Source organism: Grampus griseus (genome assembly GCF_964374135.1).
Source record: "Grampus griseus genome assembly, chromosome: 11".
In the NCBI taxonomy this organism is placed as follows: Eukaryota; Metazoa; Chordata; class Mammalia; order Artiodactyla; family Delphinidae; genus Grampus; species Grampus griseus.
The window spans coordinates 93080197-93102190 of record NC_139005.1 but is presented as its reverse complement, the minus strand read 5'-3'; the positions used below and the strand labels follow the sequence as shown (position 1 = coordinate 93102190).

Here is a 21994-nt window from a genome sequence, read left to right as displayed (position 1 = left end):
TAGAAACTTTGATCACATAATTTAGTAGGTGGGAATGGAAAGAGTTTTGTTATGGTAATATCCCTCAATTCTTTGATCTTCTTCCAAGTTATATGGCAAGAATCCAGTAATCTATCTTAAGAAGTTATTTTTAAGGATCTATCAGCTGAAAATTCCACGTGGTCCTCCTTCCATTTTGTTGAAAACCAAAACCAGAATTCTCCTGATTTGCAAAAGGATATGTTACCAAGTCATTAGAATCATTTACTTTTTTTACATCAATATTAGCATTTCTAATTGTCCTTCTATTTGTCGCCTCTGAGATTTTTACATCCATGACAAAGTCCATAGTAAGATTTTGAGTAGAAGAGAAATATTCTTTTCATTTGTAATGTGGGAGGGTGCAATTACGGACATATTTCTCAGTCATATCAATTTTAGAAAGGAATATATATGAAAGTTCAATCTGGAAATAGACTTCCTGTAAACTCTGTTCCATTGTGTCCCTTTTATATCATAGTTTGAAGGCAACTGCTTTAGGTGACCTTGTTGACTTAATGACCTCAAATATTCTCAACCTCTTGTATCTAAAGTACAATTGACCCTTGAACAACACAGGGGTTAGGGGTGTCCACGCAGTTGAAAAGAGGCCTATAATTTTACAGTTGCCCTTAAATCTGACGTTCCACATCCATGTATTCAACCAACCTCAGATCTTATAGTACTTATTTAGTGAAAGACATCGTGGTATAAGTGGACCTGGGCATTTCAAACCCCTGTTCTTCAAGAGTCAACTGTACAATAAGCCAAACTATCAAAGAACCAAGGTGGGTCATACCAAGATAGAAAGCAGAGGCATTATATTTCACATGTGGGTAAGTTTAATGACTATGCAATCATAGAGTTGTGAACCACTCACAATAACTCCTTCAGGGCTTATACAGCCTAAATCATAGTAGGAATTTAATTGTTGGCCAATTCCTACAAAATTCATCCTTGACTCGTTTCTTTCATATCCCACTCATCAAGAAATCGTTGGCTAGATTTTCAATCAGACGATTTCTCCTTTACCCACTGCTATTAACCTCACCAAGCGCCATAATTTCTTGCCTGGATTACTGCACTAGCCTCTTAATTAATCTGCCTGCTTCTGTCCTAGCTCACTCTCAATTTATTCTCTAGACTGCAGTGATAGGGGTCCTTTTATTATGTCTCTGCTTAGAACCTTTTAGAGATTTCCATTTTACTGGAAGGAAAAGATATAGTCCTTAAAGTGGCCTACAACTCCTTCAAACTCCTTCATAATCTGGCCCTCTCCTGTCTTTTCTCCTTGCTACTCCAGTTACATTCTGCCTCAGGGCCTTTGTACTTACTCTTTCCTCTGTGTTAGCAAGCCTAGCTCCCTCACTTTAGGTCTCTGCTCAAATGTCACTTGATCAGGAAGGTCTTCCTAGGACATCCTATGTAAAATACTATGTCACAAGTATACTCCCCTCCCCCACAGGCGCTACACTATCCCTTTTCTATGCTTTTAATTTTTATTTAAGTTAGCAACTGCCTGACATTTATTGTCTATCTCCCCACTAGAGTGTAAAATCCACAGGCGCAGGGACTCATTTGTTCATTGCTGTGCCGCAGTGCCTAGCACAGTGCTTGCACCATTAGGTCTTCAACACTTGTCCAATGAATCCATGATTGTCCATCTCGTCTATGGTCTAAGACATCTGCACGACCCGTCACGAAACTCCTTTCCTTATGCTACTTTTCTAATAACTTGGGAAGCACTCAGCCCCCACAATGAGGGACCTCAAATCTCCTCCCCCTTCACCCATCTGTAGAAATAAGAAAGACGTTCAGCGAGCTGCTCTGCAAGGGCCCTAGCAGCTGACAATTCTGCTATCTGGCCAAGCTTATGAGACTTTAAAGTGCAGCTAGAGAGAGAAGGAAGCAGCTAGGGAGAAGGAAGTCATCTTAGAAGGAATTGAGAGAGGAAGGCAGCCTAGCCTGGTTAAAAACATGTACTTATGCCTTCACCTTTTCAGGGTCTCAAGACCACCGCTTTTAAACGTTTTCGTCTCGGGAGGGCACTAGGGGCCTGTCACGGGCCTCCTGAGGCAGCGCCATTTAATGGCGGCCAAGGGGCCTCAGCGTCTACCTTAAGAAGGTCTCCACCCACATTTCGGTTCTTTGTTAGCTAAATGTGCTCAGCCGGGGACAGTGTAAATATTCTGTTCAGAAAATGCACTCCAGTGTGAACCAAGCGTAGCAGAGAGTGATCTAACTCAGCTGGGACGTCGGCGCCTGACCAACTCCCGTAAGAATCGACAAGGGACATCCATCATGGCCGCCGGCGACAGCACAGCGAGAGGCAACCGATAGGAAATGGCGCCGGGGCGCGCGGCCAGACCCGCAAGGCCCAGGGCGCCGGGGCCAGATGGCTGATAGGACCATCTTGGGGAGCCAGCCAGGGACCCTGAAGACGCTCGTGGGCGTTTGGCACCTGGAGACCCTGAAACTTGACGCCTTCAATATGGAGGACAGTTATTGTCTCTGCAAGGCAACTTACACAAGCAGGCCAGTGTTCCGTCCCGTGTCGGAACCCGGCAAAATCCTCTATTCTCTAAACAGAATGCGTTACGCACACAGCGCATCTTCGCAATAGTGGGCCGGCTAACGACGCAAAGAATGTTACGTCGCTGTCCCCCTCCCCTCCCTACCCCTAGTTCTGGTTCAGGTGGTGCGAGAACTCTACGCCTGATCCGTACTTTGTTTTTTGGCTCCCGACCGCAAAGTGCGCCCGCCTCCGCAACTGACGTAAAATGCTTCCAAGAATACCCGTAGTACTCTGTGAAGCCCGCGAGCTATTCCGCGACGCTGTTTACGTATCGTCTCCGGCGTACGTAGCGTTAAGCTGGAGCCGTCTCAGCGTCGGCCGCCATTTTGTGCAGTCGCTGGGAAGGAAGGAGACGCCTAAACCGCGGCACTGCCGGGTTTGAGCGTAGCCAAACCTACCCACTGCTTCTGTAACCCCGATTCTCTGTGTTTTGCTCCCGTCTCCGACGAGAGAGGCGGCGACGGTGGCGTCTGCGACGGGAGACAGCGCGTCGGAGCGAGAAAGCGCCGCGCCTGCCGCCGCCCCAACAGCGGAGGCGCCGCCGCCATCGGTCGTCACTAGACCGGAGCCGCAGGCCCTCCCGAGCCCGGCCATCCGTGCCCCGCTCCCAGATCTCTATCCATTTGGGACCATGCGCGGAGGCGGCTTTGGGGACCGGGACCGGGATCGTGACCGTGGAGGGTAAGGGGGGAGGAGGAGAGGAAAGGCCTTGTGAGCCCGCGGGGCGGGGAGGAGGTTGCTTCCTGAGGAGACCGCAGTCTGCGGTCGAGCGGAAGACTTTAGAGCTGACTGCGAGCGTGGGAGCGACGCTCCCAACTGTGGGAGGCGAGGCGACCCGGGACGTAATACCGGTTTAGAGCGCGGGCCTCTGGGTGGGCCTGGGCCCCCGGGTCACTGGTGACCCGGCAGGGGGGGCGGCGGCTTGGCGACGCCCCAGCCCCTGCTTGCGGACGGTCGTCGTGGCGCGGCGCGGCCCGGCCTCAGCCCCGCGGGGAGCAGGAGGGGAGGCCTGGCCGCCGCCAACTCGGCCCGGGCCTCCTTCGTTTCCCGGCTTTCGAGCCCGGCCGATTTGAGCAAGTCATTTGATCTCTCCAGGCCTAGTGTTCATCCGTGAAACTCGGATGTTCTTGCTGAGAGAAGAGGATGAGGTCTCCGAGTTCAGCCTGGGAAAATCTTTTACGCGAAATGGCTTCCCTGTTCATGGAACTGGAAACCTGGCTTGAAACTAGAGACTAAGAGGCTGACTGGTAGTCTTTAAAATATTTAAAAATTACCTTTAGTCGTATTTTAAAATAATTCGATGGAAGCACATTGAAATGCAAAGCGATGGGATTACTTGCCCTCTAAATGGTCGTTTGGGGGGAGGGAGTTTTTGGTTTGGTCGTTATTACAGGGTTTTGGGTTTTTTTTTAATGTTTCAGTCTTTTTTTTTTTTCCTTCTCTAATTGGACTGAAGCATTAACTTCTCGGCCTAGCTTGAAAATTTTTGATGTTGTAATGCCACGGTTATTGGGTTGGAAGTTAACAGGGTTAAACCTGGAGTCCTCCCAGATACTGAGATACAAGTCTTAATGTGTCCCCCCCTACACCGTTAAAGGAGAAAGTTGCTTTAGAGATCCGTGTTGACTTATGCTGTTTACTTTTTTGTAATAAAAGTTTTATCTATGCATAAAAAGTTTATGTGACGCCACTTCTTAATATATATATGAGTGTGGGTGACATTGGGCAAGATCCTGAACCTTTGTGAGCCGATTTTCTCATCTGAAGATGGGAATAGTAATTGCCTTTGCATTGTTCTCCAGAATTGAGATACTGTGTGTAATTGTCTCTCTGTAGTAGGCATTCTGTTAATGCTATTTTCTCAAACATTTTTGTCTTGTGGTTCAGATACACAAGTACCAGACCTTCTACTCACAAGCTCTTCAATTATCTCTTAATTTACTAACTAAAAAGGATTGCTTTTACTTATACCTTGTTATGAAGGAAAATATTTGATTTTAGCGTTAAAGTCGGAGGGCTGTAAGTGGAAATGTTTGCTTAGTGTTTCACAGTATAGCTAAATTTAGAAGTGAATTTCAGTACAACCACTTAGGAAAAAGAACTTAATGTTACGTAGTAAAATGAAGATGACCCAGAATTCCTCTCTTAAGCTTTATACCCTAGACTCTTAGGCCTAGAGAAACCCTGTACACCTACCCCGGTATCCATGTTTATAACAGTGTTGTTCATGACAGTATTAGGAACAGCTCAAATGTCTGGATAAATTCATTAGCATAAACTAAAGTGCAATAAGTCTGCGGTACAGCAGTGAAAAAGAAAAACTTGTATCAACATGGATGATTGGATGATTCACAAATATAATGTTAAGTAAAACAAGTTGTGCTAGAAGAATAACATATAAGGACACTAACAAATAGGACAAGACCAAAAAACAACGCAATGGTTAAAATTCGAGGTACTAGTTATGATGGGGATTGTAAACTTGAAATAGGCACATGGAGGCTACCAAGGTACTGGTAATGGTGGGTTTTTTTTACCGTGGGTGTTTGGTTTAATATCTTACTGTATATATGCTTTAATAATAAAAGTTCATTATTTGAAAAGAGGAAAAAGTGAATTACTGATCCATTCTTAGTTTACCCCACCCATATTGACTCTTAAGTGTCAGATGACATTAAAAAAGACTTTAGAAATAATTCATTTCAAACAAAATGGCACTCTTTAATGTGGTCTGTGCCCTGATTCTACCTTTACTATGAAATTTCCTGTGTTATTTGAATTGCTGCTGTTTGTCCTGAACTGAACAGAGCTGAAATGGATTATTGTTTTGAAAGGGGAATGAGTGAGGTAGTGTACGTACACGGACAGTACAAATGTGCATTGTACATTTAAACTACCTTGATTTTGCATGTTAATGTACAAATCTTCAAAACTGGTATTTATTGCAAAGCCAAATTAAACTTAATACTCGGTAAAAACATTAAATGAGCAGCATGGTATGCAGGGGGTTAGGATATGTGCATCTTTAAATGGTGGCACAAATATACTCAAATTCTACAAGAGAAAAGGCTCTAAGTTCTGTTCTAGGTCGTTATTTTAAGGTCTGGGTAGCGCTGGAATGCAACAGCAGCAGCATTGAAATGGCATCTTCTAGGAATCACATAAATTTATATAATTAGGCAGCCAATCTCTGAAAATTGGTCTTGGGTCATTTTTATTCTTTGCAAGACTGACAATCTAATGACTTGGCTTTTTTATTTGTAGAGCACCTTATTTAAAATTGTGTTAGTTGCTTCACTTGCAAGTGAGGGGGGAGGGGTCAACCCATGTAGTTTTAGGTCTGTTCAGTCTTAAGCCTGAGGGCATATTGAAGGTGTCATAGGTATTGATCAGCAGTAGTATAAATGGAATCAGCCAAGTTATGCCTTTTTTTTTTTCTTTTTTTTTTGCGGTACGCGGGCCTCTCACTGCCGTGGCCTCTCCCGTTGCGGAGCACAGGCTCCGGACGCGCAGGCTCAGCGGCCTGCCGTGGCTCACGGGCCCAGCCGCTCCGCGGCAGTGGGATCTTCCCGGACCGGGGCACGAACCCGTGTCCCCTGCATCGGCAGGCGGACTCTCAACCACTGCGCCACCAGGGAAGCCCTGCCTGTTGATTATTAAGTGGAACCACTTGGAAGAGGATATGATTGACTTAGAGTGGAAAAAAATTAAATTCAGTGTATTTTCAGGAGTAAGGAAATGGGATAGAAAACATACTGTATATTATTTGTCCATCAGACAACGCCCTGCACCTTAATAGGTTGAAATACAGAAATGAAGACCATCTTAGTGTTGGGATTCTTCTAGGAAAAGTAGAATATCAAGTTCGGCTAATGACCACATTTGTATTCCAGTTGAACTTGTATGTTGTGAAAGATAAAGCAAAAAGATTGATTTTTAAATAGAGATTTAAAGACCTTAAATAAGCCTTATTAATGGTTCTTTTAGCAAATTTATAGTTAGTAGTACTATTTGCCTGTGAACAGAAAGGAGAAAGAAGATAAAGGTGGAGATAAAGTGGTAGGAAAGATTATAAATTTTTGCCCTGGCCATTCATTAGCATAAACTAAAGGTGAAGCCTAGCCTACCAGTCTTTTAGGGGTCCTAGTAGTTTTCCTTAGCAGATGAGCAGGCAAAAGGAGTGCTCATCACAGTATAAAGGGGTAAGGGGTTCAAGAAGCCGTTCCAAGTATGGAGCCACTTGAACTGTTTTTCTTCCTGTCCACAATTTTGCCCTAATTTAAACTTTTATGTCCTCACTTACCTACATTTCAGAATATTACATAAGAGTAGAGACTTCTATTCACTTTAATATCTCTAGCACCACTTAAAACAGTACCTGGTACATAGTTGGTACCCAGTAACTATTTGTTAAATGAATACAATTAGGCCAGCTTGTACTGAGTGTTTACTATGCCAGATACTGTTTTAAGCACTTTACAAGTAAATATTTTTTTGGAGGGGGCTGGTAGTATCTTAAGAGTCCCATCTTTTTTTTTTTTTTTTTTTTTTTGCGGTACGCAGGCCTCTCACTGTTGTAGCCTCTCGCGTTGCGGAGCACAGGCTCCGGAGGCGCAGGCTCAGTGGCCGTGGCTCACGGGCCCAGCTGCTCCGCGACATGCGGGATCTTCCCGGACCGGGGCACGAACCCATGTCCCCTGCATCGGCAGGCGGACTCTCAACCACTGCGCCACCAGGGAAGCCCAAGAGTCCCATCTTTTTACATGTTTTTGTGGCACCTAAGATATTTTGCTTTAAAAACACTAAAAAGCTAAAAATGTTGGTGTTTCTAGGTTTGGAGCAAGAGGTGGTGGTGGCCTTCCCCCGAAGAAGTTTGGTAATCCTGGGGAGCGTTTACGTAAAAAGAAGTGGGATTTGAGTGAGCTCCCCAAGTTTGAGAAGAATTTTTATGTTGAACATCCAGAAGTGGCAAGGCTGACTCCGGTAAGTTTGGGGGGTTTTATTTATTTACTTTTTTTTCTTATACAGTAATGAACCAAGTAGGTACGTTAGCCAGAGTATACTTATATACAGCCATTGCTGTTACATGTTTTTGTGTTTTGTTTTGTTTTTTGTTATATGTTTTAGTCTAGTGTGGTGGTACTTTCCTTGGTTCTTGTTAGGATTGCTGATACAAGAGAAACCAGTAATACCTAATGTATTACTTGGTTCTCATTTGTTGGTTATATTTTCCAACCAATTTGTTATGTGATTTTAGCTGTATATGAGGTATCATGTCTTTTCATCTATGAAGTAAATTAAAAATTTAAAACATTGGCTTTTACTCGGGTTTGTATTTTTAACCTCATGATTATTTTGGACTTTACGCATGACATGGTAACTTGTTCAGAAGAAAGTGTAAGGAAAGAGCACTTGGTCCTAAGTTCCACATTTTCTCCCTCTTCCTACTTCTGGCCTTGGGCAGTTTACTAATCTTTCTGAGTAACTGTTTTCTCGTGGAAAATGGAACGGTTGCTAACCTGCCTCATTGACTCAGAGTTGGATGAAGCTGAACACATATGAAAGCACTATAAGAAGTGTTATACATATTTTCCAATGTAATTGTGGATTTGATGATAATTGTTCTGCTGTATTGGAACATAAAGTTTTGCATGTTTAGAATAACTTGTTTACTGATTTGTCTTACTTTGTCGTCTTACATAGTATGAGGTTGATGAACTACGCCGAAAGAAAGAGATTACAGTGAGAGGAGGCGATGTTTGTCCTAAACCTGTGTTTGCCTTCCATCATGCTAACTTCCCACGTAAGTGTTTTTCAATCCAGTATCTTAATTGTTAATTTAGCTTGAACAGTCAGTGTGGTCATAGGTTATTTAAAGGTTTTGACCCAGGCTCAGGATTTTGTTGAAAAGATAAGTAGAAACCTTTCACAAAGGTTTTTGGGGGTTTTTGTTTGTGTGTGTGTGTTTGTGGTTTTGGGTTTTTGTTTTGTTTTTATTATTTTTTTTGCGGTACGCGGCCTCTCACTGCAGTGGCCTCTCCCGTTGCGGAGCACAGGCTCTGGGCGCGCAGGCTCAGCGGCCATGGCTCAGGGGCCCAGCCGCTCCGCGGCATGGGGGATGTTCCCGGAGCGGGGCACAAACCTGCGTCCCCTGCATCGACAGGTGGACTCTCAACCACTGCGCCATCAGGGAAGCCTTGTTTTGTTTTATTTTTAATGCTCATGTGTTCTCTGCTTAGAACTTTTTGGGTTTTTTGCTTTTTTCCCCCATCTTTCCCTGGGATTTTGCCTCTACTTTTTAGAAAACAGCAAAATGAAATTGCTTTCTAGCTGGTTAAAATTTGAATTAGATAAACAATAAGTGACTACCATGTACCATGGTAGTCATTACCATGTTAAATACTTCAGAGCAGTGGTTTTCAAGTTTTCGAGGGTAAGGGTAGATGGCTGTGGCAGTAGCCTTCTTGAGAAGTAGTAAGTAACAGGTCAAAGATTCAGTACTGAAGAAAAAAACAATACTTGGAGAGATGTAAAGCTGGGTAAATCCTCCCTTCAATGAGCTTAACAGTTTTTTAAATTTCTTTTGGCTGTGGGTCCTTAGTTTTACTTAAAGTAGTAATATCGATTTTCGTACAGAATACGTAATGGATGTGTTGATGGATCAGCACTTCACAGAACCAACTCCAATTCAGTGCCAGGGATTTCCCTTGGCTCTTAGTGGCCGGGATATGGTGGGCATTGCTCAGACTGGCTCTGGGAAGACATTGGCGGTATGTACCAGCAAGGGAAGATTTTTAATATTGTGGTAACTTATTTTGCTATTGTAAATACTCCATATGTTCTCAATTCTTGAAATTCTAATTCAGATAGGGATAATATTTCAGCTTTTTTAGGTATCTGAAATATGTGGAAGCATTTTGTGTTCAAATATACATTGCACATGTGTGTAACAGTTGTGAGTTCTGTTTTCCCTTTCCTAGTTACTTAGGCATTATCAATTACTGTGATAATTTAGAACAATTAATATAATGGCTTAGTTTTGGTATAACACTGTCCTTCTTTCCCCCCACCCCAGTATTTGCTGCCTGCTATTGTTCATATTAACCACCAGCCTTACTTGGAAAGAGGAGATGGCCCAATTGTAAGTGTGTTTCAGTTTGTTTACACTTCTAAGAATGACTACAACTTAATGATTATTGTGTTTCAGGCACTGTGCTTTACATATGTTCTCAGATTTCATTCTCAACCCTACCTTCTGTATCCGGAAGAGAGATTATGTCTATCTTACTGATAAATTTTAGACACAATGCAATTAAATGACTTGCCCAGGGTCATATAGGAATTAAATGGCTGAGCTTGAATTTGAACTACTCGTACTTTTACCAGTTATGCCCATTACCTTCATATAGAGGCATTTACTCTGCATTAAATTCAAGTGCAATTCTTAATTGCTCATTGATGCTATGAGGGATAAAAAAGTATGAAATGAGATCCTTGCCCTGTGGCTGAGTCGGGTTTCGGATGTGTATTCTCTATGGTTAAGTGATGCGTCTGTAAATGTTTACAGAGCAGCATGATTTTCTTGTTTGATCATTTTCATTTATGCTATTTACTGTAAGATTTCAGTAGTGGTCTTCAAACATTTTGAATGTATATTCTTAACTTTTTTTTTAATAGAGCTTGCACTCACTATATGTTTATGAATACATTATTATAGTATGTCTCAGTGTATTCACAACAAGAAATAATGCATTACCTTTCATTAACATTATATGTAATGTATTCCATATGGCTAATAGAGTTAGCTTTATTGTCATTAGTTAATGTCTAATGGATCAGTACACCGAGTGAGAGCCATTGTTAACAGTATATATGATACCTGTTTCAAAGTGTCTTAATTTTGTATTTTTTGGCCAACTTCTTGTCACGTTGTGTATAAGTCATCCTTGTTTTTGTCTAATGTGCCTGGCTAAGAGCTTAAACTTGATGTCAGAAAAGTGTCAGCTTTGCTCATTTCCTGTTCATCTGTTTCTTTTTTTTTTTTCTTTAATTGGGATACAGTTGATTTACAATGCTGTGTTAGTTTCTACTGTACAGCGAAGTGGAGTTCCCTGTGCTATACAGCAGGTTCTCATTAGTTATCTATTTCATACATATTAGTGTATATATGTCAATCCCAATCTCCCAGTTTGTTTCTAATATTTAATCCATGGTTTTGCAGGAATATTTTATAGCTACTTACTCATTTTGTGAATTGTTTAGTTAAAACTAGGTAATACAGTCTGTAAATCTACTTACATAGCACACATAACGGTAATGAATCATGTGTCAAAAGTCAACCATCATACCACATGCCAAGTATTAGTTCTCATAATTTTTGCCACACTCCAGTGCACTGTCTTAGACCCCCTGCCTTCCCAACTCCTCACCCCATCACAAACTTGAAAGTACCAAATTAAACAATAGAGAATTAAATAACCTTTTTGTACTTTTCTTTTCCTCCTTAAACTTGAGATAGGTGTCTCAAGTGATTTGTTTGTTTGTTTGTTTTAGTGTCTAGTTCTGGCTCCTACCAGAGAGCTTGCCCAGCAGGTACAGCAGGTGGCTGATGACTATGGCAAATGTTCTAGATTGAAGAGCACTTGCATTTATGGAGGTGCTCCTAAAGGTCCCCAGATTCGAGACTTGGAGAGAGGTAATTTAAAAAATTAGTGTTTAAGAATTATTAGTTTCTCTCATTTTACCAATTTCTGTAAGTGAAATTGAAGAAGAAAACAGTGGATTCTGGTTGGTGGGGGGAGATGAGTATTTCAGCAGCTTAGCAATTCTCAAATATGGTTAAAATGCTATTTTAGGGAAGTTCAGTGTGACTAGACTTAAACTTTGTCGAGGTTCGGGTGATTATACATAAATTTTTGTTACATCATGCTTTTCCAGGCACTGTGTTAAAATTTAGTTAGTGCTCTGCAGCACTGGGTACAACCACCAGAGTTGGTGCTTCTTAGTTTGCTGAGGCTTGAACAGTGTGTAAAGAATTCTTCGTTGGATAGATCTTTGGATTTGTTTTACAGGTGTCGAGATCTGTATAGCTACTCCTGGCCGCCTGATAGATTTCCTGGAGTCAGGAAAGACAAATCTTCGCCGATGTACTTACCTTGTACTGGATGAGGCTGACAGAATGCTTGACATGGGCTTTGAACCCCAGATTCGTAAAATTGTTGACCAAATCAGGGTGTGTAAAGCTGATAATTCGTTGTCTTATACCCTTTGCCTGTAGTAGTTACTTAATCTAAAAGAAAGCCTTTCCATTCCTTTCCGGATAGCCTGATAGGCAGACATTAATGTGGAGTGCAACCTGGCCAAAAGAAGTAAGACAGCTTGCAGAGGATTTCCTTCGTGATTACACCCAGATCAACGTAGGCAATCTGGAGTTGAGTGCCAACCACAACATCCTCCAGATTGTGGATGTCTGCATGGAAAGTGAAAAAGACCACAAGTATGAAAGATTTCACTGTTTTGATGATGCTGATAAACCTTTCCTAATAATCCTCCAAAACTAAAGTGTTATAGATGCCAGTATTTTTTAGGCTTGAAAACATTAAAAGCATTGCTAGCTTTCCAACAATCCATTCTTTATATTATTCATCAGAGCTTGTGGTTAAAGGCAAGGATTCTGGATCCTTGGATTTGAATCCCAGTTCTGATAATTACCAGCTATAGAGAAAGTAATTTGAAAAGAAAGTACTAAAGCTTTGGAGGGTTGATAATGCAAAGATAGCTTCTGCGTGATGTGTAGGGGGTCTTCTCTGGATGACTGAATTGTTTGGTCTTGTTTTCAGGTTGATCCAACTCATGGAGGAAATAATGGCTGAAAAGGAAAATAAGACAATAATATTTGTAGAGACGAAAAGACGCTGTGATGACCTCACTCGAAGGATGCGCAGAGATGGGTGAGTGCAGCACTGAGGTAATTAATTTGCCTCAGATTTTATAGTTCAGTAGGAATTTCTAAATTGGTGTTGTGAATGTTGTATAATATTTCAGCAATGCCAAACATGTACTTTGCTCTTTTCTTCTGACAGTTGGCCAGCTATGTGTATCCATGGAGACAAGAGTCAACCAGAAAGAGATTGGGTACTTAATGGTGAGTTCAAAACTAAGCATTGTTCTTACACTCTGTTTCAGGGATTGGCACACTTTCTGTAAAGAGCCAGGTAGTAAATATTTTCGGCTTTGCAGACTGTATAGTGTTTTGTGTCACAACTGTTAAACTCTGCTGTTGTAGCACAAAAATGGCCATAGGCATTATGTAAAGAGATAGCCTGGCTGTGTTCCAGCAAAACTTTATTTGCAAAAATAGGCATTGTGCCAGATTTGACCCAAAGACCAGGGTTTGCCTAGCTCTGCTCTAGTTAATTGAATATTGGGGGCATTTTTGTCATCACCATACTTCAAGGTCATTAGTGCTGGCTCTTTACACCACTTTTTCACCACTTAGACCACCCTTTATCTAATGAGGTCTTGTCTTTATAGATATGTACACCAGCCTGAAAGCTCCCCACATCCCATACTTGTGGGCTTTTAATAGAGGCTTCATCACATTAACTCAGTCTCCCTCTCCTCTCCTCTCCTCTTCAGAGTGGGGCTCAAAGTTCCAAGCTTCTCTGATCATGGCTTGGTCTTTCTGGTGAACAGCATCCATCCAGGAGCTATTCTGGAGCCCATCAAGTGTCTTTTCACTAGAACAAAGATTCCTGTCTTGTTCTTGTTTAGGAACTCTTGTTCAGGGACCAGGGTCAAAGACTTAAGTATTAGAATAAAAGATTCTCCTAGCATCCCTGTTTTACAAGGGTTTTAGGAGCTCTGTGCCAGGAACTGAGGGCAGAGACCAGTATATATATTCTGTTATTTCACAGGGCAAAGTTAATGGTTTCTCCTTTCATTCCACGTCTTTTTTTTTTTTTTTGGCGGTACGCTGGCCTCTTAACTGCTGTGGCCTCTCCCGTTGCGGAGCACAGGCTCCGGACGCGCAGGCTCAGCGGCCATGGCTTACGGGCCCAGCGGCTCCGCGGCACGTGGGATCCTCCCAGACCGGGGCACGAACCCATGTCCCCTGCATCGGCAGGCAGACTCTCAACCACTGTGCCACCAGGGAAGCCCCATTCCACATCTTTTAAACTTCCTCCCTTTTCATACCCCCTCCCCCACCCCCACTTTTGGTGTTGTTTTATTTGGGAGACAACTTTGCTGTCATAATTTAAGGGAAGAAAATTTCCACCTCATGTTAATTCTGTTACACATTGCCACACCGTTTTAATGGTATTTCATTATTAGAGGTAAATTTTTTGATCTATTGCTCCTGTGCTAAAGGTGAGTATAATAAATATTTTCAAAAGAATTACTATTATCTTTAAATTTAGAAGAGCTTGGTGTGTTCTTACACCATTACTTGAAGTTTTAATATGATAGGGTAAGAAGGCCAGATAGCTGGGAATGTTTATTTGGTCATTTTTTAAGATATATCACGGTGTAGCCTTAATTTTATAACTTGCTTTCATGGTACTATCCTTGTTTTGCAGAGTTCCGTTCTGGAAAGGCTCCCATTCTCATTGCCACAGATGTAGCCTCCCGTGGGCTAGGTTTGTATAGATAGGTGTCTCTGTCAGTGGTATATGTATCTTTTGGTTAAAAGATTTGCTTGTCTTTTCACATTAGAGTTGCATATACGTGTGTTTAGATAAATATTTAAAAGAGAAGAATTACATACAAAGTACGTGATTCCCCTTCCCCCCCATGATTTTTTTTAACCTTGGTGGGTTTTTTGTTTGTTTTGGGGGGTTTTTTTCCTTTTATTTTCAAAGTCTCTTCCTGCTCCTAACAAACAGGCTTTGGTCTGCAGCAAGGCCTAGGCATGACTGTTTAAACTGGTAGAGGGAGAGGAGACGTTCATTTGCACAGCTCAACTTCTTCCTGGTTTTATTCTATATTCTGGGTGAATAAAATGAGCCCAATTGAACCTAGCTATTAGAAGCTAGTTTCTTCAGTTATTTTTTTCCCCTTTACCAATCTATCTGCAGATGTCCAATTCCATAAGTGCTAATGTATTCTTGGGATTTAGTAAATCTATAGATACGATATCTTTCAGCAATTAAATCTGCATTGCCCAATTTAATTTACTGAAGTAAAACTATCATGAGCACTCAGTTATCCCCTCCTCCCACCCATACTCATATCATCGATGCGCTGTCTTCCGATTGAAGAACGTAATTTGAAGTTGATGTTCTGGAGTTTTCAACCCATTACGATTTAAGGTATTCAGAGATATTTTGTGGTATTTTAGCCCATTATTCTGAGAAAAACAGGTGTAACTCAAAACTTATTATATTTTTAAAAATGATAGAGTATTTCTGTCACAAAGATATTTTTAAATTATTGACAGATACTAATTTCTTGCCCAGGAAGGCGAGAAGCACCATATTCCCTTATGATATTCAACATAAAGAGAGCAAGTATTCAAACTGGAATACAAAAGTAATGAAGGCTTTTTAAACATTGCACTCATCATTCCCTCCTTCAGAGGTGGTGACTTGCAGCCATGACTGAAAAATTGTCTCTGCCCTCTGAGGTCATGTCTGGATCTGTGCGGTTAGAACTTGGACCTGTTGGGAGAAGAGGCTGAGGCCTGAAAGCAGTTTACATAAAAGCTTTCAGTGATGGTGGTTTTTAAACAGGCTTGCTATGTGCTGGTAGCTTCTTTGTGCATCTTGCCTAGACAATTTAAAATATTTGTTCCATGTCCCCCTGCATTTCTAAACCAAATCAATTGGCTGCCATTAGAATAACTTATAGACTCTTCGTCCCACCCCCACTCATCCAAGAGAGGGGAGAGGGAAGGTATCTGAGTCTGTTTCTTGTTACTCAGCATCAGTGCTTGTTTTGGGCCCCTTTGTTTGCTGCCTTGTAAAAAAATCAAAAGGAAGGGGAAAACCCACCAAAATGGCAGAATGCTGACCAAGGTCCTACAAGATCCTGGAAAGTGAAGGCTTCTACCTCATTAGACAGGGGTGCAATTTTCAGCTGAGTCACCAGGCCTTTTTTCACTTCCTGTCGAGCGATGGCCTCTTAAATGTTCCCTTCAGGTAAGTTCTTCGATTCCCATAATTTTATAATAGTCATCCTCCGGAAACCACTGTTTATTCCCTTTCCAGTGGGATATTTTTTATTTTTCCTTTTTTTGTTTAAACTACACACTGTTAAACTAAAAGTATTGAATTGATTTTGTTTTGTTTTTTAACAGAAGCTTTGATAGCAGCTGCAGATCACTCAGTACATGGCCGAGGCAAATCTACATTGGCCCGAAGCAGCTCTAGATGAGCCTATTGACTAGTCTCAGCCCCTCCCAATTAGTGATTGGAGATTCAGGCCATGTCATAGGGCTTGTCAGACAAAAAGTTCTTACCCTGGGCAGCTGGCCAAAACATTAACTTTTTGATTTCTTACCCTGCAACAGCATCTTCCTCTAAAGACACCAAGGTAATATTGTGACAGTGCACAAATAACATCAGGGCAGGCTAGACTAGACTGGAGAGAAACAAATTCTGCGCTTGCTCTTATGTGCCCTCAGCCAGCTTTATCTGTGCACACGCAAGACACCTTTCTAGTATGAAGAACTTGCACTATGTCTGCCCACTATTGAACCCTTCCAGAAGTATTCCCAAGTGTTGATAGCTGAACTGTTGACTCCAGTCCCCAGTGCTTTCTGCTAGGAAAGCACACATCTGTGCATCCAGTGCAATAATTCAACCTGCTCTGCTGCCTGTGGTCATACACAGTGGGAGTGAGTAAGGAGCATTATCCTAGCCCTGAAGATGTGGTCATGGAGCATAATTCCCCATTCCCCCCGTCTCACATCCATCCTGGCCCTGTAAATTTTTGTTTTCCCTTTGTTACCTCAACGACCCTAGCCGGAGACTCACGCTGCCCCCTGTGATAAGTGCCTTCTCGTCTTTCTGGTGTGATTTCAGGACTTTAGGGGTCAGTAAAGACTGAGGAGCCTTTATTGTAATAAGAAACAGACATAATGCCCCTTTCTTCACAGGCCCTTTAACAACAGCTGAATTTTTTTTTTTTTAAATCATCTCCCCTTTCCCCCTGAAATTAATCCAGTCTGGGCAATAGATGCAGTCTGACCCTTTGGATGTAACTTACATTTTTTTTATTAATTATTTTTTTCTACAATCACCCCAATTATCCTTGGGGGAGGCGTTGGAGGACCTGAAATTTTTACCCGAACCCAGGTTCTCCGGCGCTTGGCAACCAAATGGGGCTACAGAGAAGCATCTAAGCCAGTTCACAGAGCGAGCGTGTGTGGGGACTTCTCACTGCCACGGACCCTTGATGCATGCTCCCCGCGCTCCAGTGGTCCCGTGTCAGAAGGCGGAGTTTTCGAAAGGAGGCCGCCAAAAATAAAAGGCAAAGAGACGGGATCGGCTGCAGCGGTTTCCCAAAGGAGGAGGGAGTGTGCATCGGTCTGGTAACAAACAGAGAATGTTTTTTAATTATTTATATCACAAAAATCTGTGTTTTATCTAGGATATTTTCTGAATATTCTTTGTAAAATGCAGATTTTTTCCACAAAACATTAGGATTCTTTGTTATATTCTTAAATTTGTTTGTTTAAGTAGGTAAAAATATACATTTAGCTGAAAGCATTACACTAACATTTACATACTTTAAGCTTTAGGAGGTTATTCAATCCAGTTCCCAGCAGTGGACAGAACATTAAACTTGTGTCTCAAGGTTTCATGGTTTTTCCCACACTCTTTGGCTGTTTAATTTTCCAGGTTACATAGACAATCTTTGATCATTGAAGCAAGGACTGAGTTGAAGTAACCTTGAGTTGAGAAAAAAACCTCATTTGGCAGAGCTGGGTTTGGTAGTACAGTGAAATTTTAGTGTAATGTGCTCTTGTGGTAATTGAAAGAGGAAAGGTAATTTGGATATTTCTGCAAAGGAAAATAAGTGTGTATTTAACTTTGGCTCTGATCAGTTTTGTTTTTTTTTAATATAAGCAAAAAATTTTTAATCTAAATATCTTAAGTCTCCATGGAAATGTAGTAATAAAGTATATGAAGTTTTTGTTTTTGTTTTTGTTTTGTTTTCTTTTCATTTTGCTCTGTGACTGGTTTAAAGGTAAGTTTGTTATATTACTGGTAGATTTTGCCAGGCTTCTCCCAACAGAGTAGAAGTGATTTGGCCTTGTAGCTTAATGATGGTACCACTTTCTACATTCCAGTTTTGAAAACGATGGAACTGGAATTTGGTACAACTCCTGTCAGTATATTGCTTAAGATACAGAAGAGGCAGGAGTTTGGATGGTTGAATGGGATTTCCTTAGGATTTTACAGCTGATAAAGATGCTGCTTCCTCTGCATGTCTCAAGCATCATTAATCCTCTTTTACTCTGTTGGGATGAGTCTTTTTTTGTTCCTGTTCAGAGTGGTTACTAACTTAATCTTCTCTCCTCTTGCTGTCATCTGCATTCGTGCTTCCCACCTGTTGTTGGCATGTCCTTTACCTTCTCTTTCCCTGCCACATCAACCTACACACTGACTCATCATTGGCTTTGAAGATGTGGAAGATGTCAAGTTTGTGATCAACTATGACTATCCAAACAGTTCAGAGGATTATGTGCACCGTATTGGCCGAACAGCCCGTAGCACCAACAAGGGCACCGCCTATACCTTCTTCACCCCAGGGAACCTAAAGCAGGCCAGAGAGTTGATCAAAGTGCTGGAAGAGGCTAATCAGGCTATCAATCCAAAACTGATGCAGCTGGTGGACCACAGAGGAGGCGGCGGAGGAGGGGGTAAGGGTAAGTCCTGGAGTTTTCCAGGTACTGCCAAGGTATCATTTTTGTGTGTTCATTGTGCCTTGTTTCTTTAAGCCAGTGAAGGTTAATGTATGTTGCTTAATAATTTTTCATAATCTCTTCTAAGTAAGACAATACGAAGTTTGGGAGCCTGTCATAGCCTTAGTAGTGTGTTAGGTTTTTGGTTTTCCATATGGAGAAATCAGTAATTTTATACCATTTCGTGGTAGTAGAGACAGGCATAGTTACTGGATCTGAATTGGACAGTTGCAAAATATAGTAGTATCTGGGTTTCCTGCCTACAAGTTTGATAGGTTTGATAGGATGTTTCCCCCCCACTTGCTGTATGTTGAAGCTTTACATCAGAATTCCCTTCGAGGTTTTTAAAATGCAGTTGTTGTTTTTTTTAAGTGGGTTTGGAATTGAACTAGAAACCTGAACTTTTCCCCTAAAACTTGTGAGATGATTCTGATGCAGTTAGGTGTGCGAAGCAACATTTGAGAACCAGTGTGCACTAGTAGAGGATCCCTTCGTGGTCGTATGAACTTAGCTGCATGCCTTTTTTTGTTTTTTAAACCGTCCTTACCATTTTTCTTACATTTTGAAGAGTCTGTTTCTTGGTAATCCTCAAATAAAGAAAGGGCCTAAAAGGTGAGAAGTTGAATATCCTTTAATAATGTTTACCATTCTTTTGAGTATAAAGTGCTGATTTGGAAGCTGGCCTAGCGCTTAATTAAAGATCAAGAAAGAATATTGAATACTTTTGTACTGAGTAGCATTTTTACATGGGGTTATGTTTGGATCATATATGTAGTATTGAAAATTCCTTGTGTCCTCATCAGGAGGTCGTTCTCGATACCGGACCACTTCTTCAGCCAACAATCCCAATCTGATGTATCAGGATGAGTGTGACCGGAGGCTTCGAGGGGTCAAAGATGGTGGCCGGAGAGACTCTGCAAGCTATCGGGATCGTGGTGAAACCGATAGAGCCGGTTATGCTAACGGTAGTGGCTATGGAAGTCCAAATTCTGCCTTTGGAGCACAAGCAGGCCAATACACCTATGGTCAAGGCACCTATGGGGCAGCTGCTTATGGCACAAGTGGTTACACAGCCCAAGAATATGGTGCTGGCACTTATGGGGCCAGTAGCACCACCTCAACTGGGAGAAGTTCACAGAGCTCTAGCCAGCAGTTTAGTGGGATGGGCCGGTCTGGGCAGCAGCCACAGCCACTGATGTCACAACAGTTTGCACAGCCTCCGGGAGCTACCAATATGATAGGTTACATGGGGCAGACTGCCTACCAGTACCCACCCCCTCCTCCTCCCCCTCCTCCTTCACGTAAATGAAGCCACTCAGGTGGTAGTGACTTGTGCAGACTTGACTACATTTAAAGGAACGCTATCTTTTCCTTTTTTTCTTCTTCCCTTTTTCTTTCTTTTTCTTTTTTAATTTTTTTTCCCAACCATTGTGATTTGTCTTTCATGCAGATTAGTTAGAATTCACTGCCAGGTTTTTTCTGCCTGCCAAAATGATCCAGTCTGTAATAAACAGATTTTGTAAAAGTATATATATATGTATAGCCGACTGGAAGAGATTTTTTCCCCCAGCTTCTTGCATGTTGAGGATGTTTGAGCTATTTTTCATCTTTAAAAGAAAAAGTAAGGTGTTAGGCCCTTTTGTGGGAGCCCATTTTTTGTTGTCCTGAGTTACGGTCGGGGGGGGGAGGGTAGAGGGTTGAATTCTGCAGAAGAAGACGGCATCTGTGCTTTAAATTGCTCTCGTTACTGGAATAGAAAACCAAGAGGGAGTTCCCTGCACATTTTCTGTAATGCTTTTTAATGTTTTTTCAAGCTGGAACAGGGTTCCTCAGGCCTGATGAGTTTTTAAGACAGTGCTTTGCCATTGTCATTTTGGCTGATTGCTTGTTAAATGCATTTGACAGTTTTTTTAAAAATTCCTAATTGGCTTTGTCTCCCTTACACTCTGCCTTCCCCCTTCCCAATTACTGAAAAATAACCATTTTAATTGTCAGGTTAGAAATTAAATTGCTGAGTCTTGAGTTTTTTTAAGTGTATCCTTTAAATTAAAAATCCCAAATGTTTATTGTCATGGTTAAATGTAGCATCTCCGCATCTGGGTGGAAGCTGCCTATTTTTCTTCCCCATGTTACCAGGGACCATCTGTGAAATTCATTTTCCAACCAGACAGCTGCTGTGAGCAGAATGAACATAAATGCTCATTGGAAATTTATGAACCAGTTAAATATGCATTCACCTGCAGAGTGAGAACCACGTTTAATTATAAACAGTATAGTCCGTGGGCAGGTTTTCTTTTTAAACTCAGTATTTGTAGAGCTAGAGTAAAAGCAACCCTTTGCCAGCTACTCAGCCCTTTTGGCCAAGTTATCTTGAAGGGTCTTAGGGTTTATTAAGAACTCTTACTCTCTGCATACTCCCGTTCTCTGCAGTGCTTGTAACAGCTTTTGGGTGCAGATTTTCCTCAGCATCCTTTTGCACTCAGCTTTTTACAGGTAGGTAGTGGACTAAAGTCCAAGTCCTTTTACTTTTCCTCCACCTGAAAGGTAGGTGAGATTGTCCCCTTCATAGTAATACCAACCGTTTTACTGAGACTTCATATAGCAGATGGGCCTGGAAAGAATTTTCTGCTCTTGTGTTCACTGTAACAGGACAGGGAGATCAGACAGCCTCAGAAATCTCTTCGTATCTAGTGTGGGACTTAATTTTTTAATACTGTTATTGATATTGTTCATTCACAGTGTAGTTAAAGGGGGGAGCCTCCACTGCATTCTTTGGCTTAGGCCTGAGATTGCTTGCTGGTTTGTAAGATCAGAATATCTAAATACTTGAGGTTTTTGTTTTCCTCTTAAAATTCTTCAGGGAGAGAGAAGGGATTGTTTCTGAGGGGTACTGAAAGTGTGGTTGAATGTGCGACATACAGGTAGGTTGTCAGCATAAGCTGAAATGTATGCATGTGAGAACTTTGATATCTCCCCCCACCCCCCCACTTTCTTCTTTCTTAACTTCTTTTTCTCTTCCTTATAGAAGTTGAGGCTGAGGGAGGACGGTAGGCACAGGAAAAACATGGCAACACCGCTCTGTGCTTTCAAACCAAAGTGTCCCCCCGCCAAAAAAAAAGTTCGTCTAAGCACTGATTAGTCCATTATAGGCATTTTTTTCTACACCAAAATTCTGATTTTTATTTTATTTTATTTTTTTTTAACACAAAGGTGCCACCACAGGGCGTGTCCTACTCTCTTGCAAGTCTTGAAAGCATCCCTTTGCGGGCAAGGTCTCTGGGCAAGCAAGCGGTATTTGGCCTGCTACTTGCTTTCCTTTTTCCACCGGGGATATTGTAATCATAAAGTCAAAATAACAGCATATCCCAAAATTCAAAAGCTATTGTGGCCTGAGCACAGCTGAAATCTAGTAGTTTTTCCTGTATAGCTCCAGAGTTAAGTCTTCTGCCTCTATGTCTGCCACTCATAATTCAGGTTCTGCCTTTGCTTCA

The 21994-nt window shown here is 41.7% G+C and overlaps 1 protein-coding gene across 2 annotated transcripts; it reads left to right on the top strand.

The window, feature by feature from the left end:
- Positions 1 to 2918: 2918 nt before the first annotated feature.
- On the top strand, positions 2919 to 21905 carry DDX17 (DEAD-box helicase 17). Of its 2 annotated transcripts, none has more exons than XM_082665485.1 (13): positions 2919 to 3274; positions 7426 to 7576; positions 8297 to 8396; positions 9230 to 9363; positions 9669 to 9734; positions 11147 to 11288; positions 11665 to 11825; positions 11917 to 12089; positions 12433 to 12543; positions 12676 to 12737; positions 14173 to 14232; positions 18225 to 18461; positions 19307 to 21905. In XM_082665485.1, the coding sequence occupies exons 1-13, from the start codon at positions 3225 to 3227 to the stop codon at positions 19810 to 19812; spliced, it is 1953 nt and encodes a 650-aa protein (XP_082521611.1). In that variant the 5' UTR covers positions 2919 to 3224; the 3' UTR covers positions 19813 to 21905. The 2 variants fall into 2 exon arrangements, with proteins under 2 accessions (XP_082521611.1, XP_082521610.1); XM_082665484.1 differs by having other exon boundaries at positions 18225 to 18467.
- Positions 21906 to 21994: the final 89 nt, after the last annotated feature.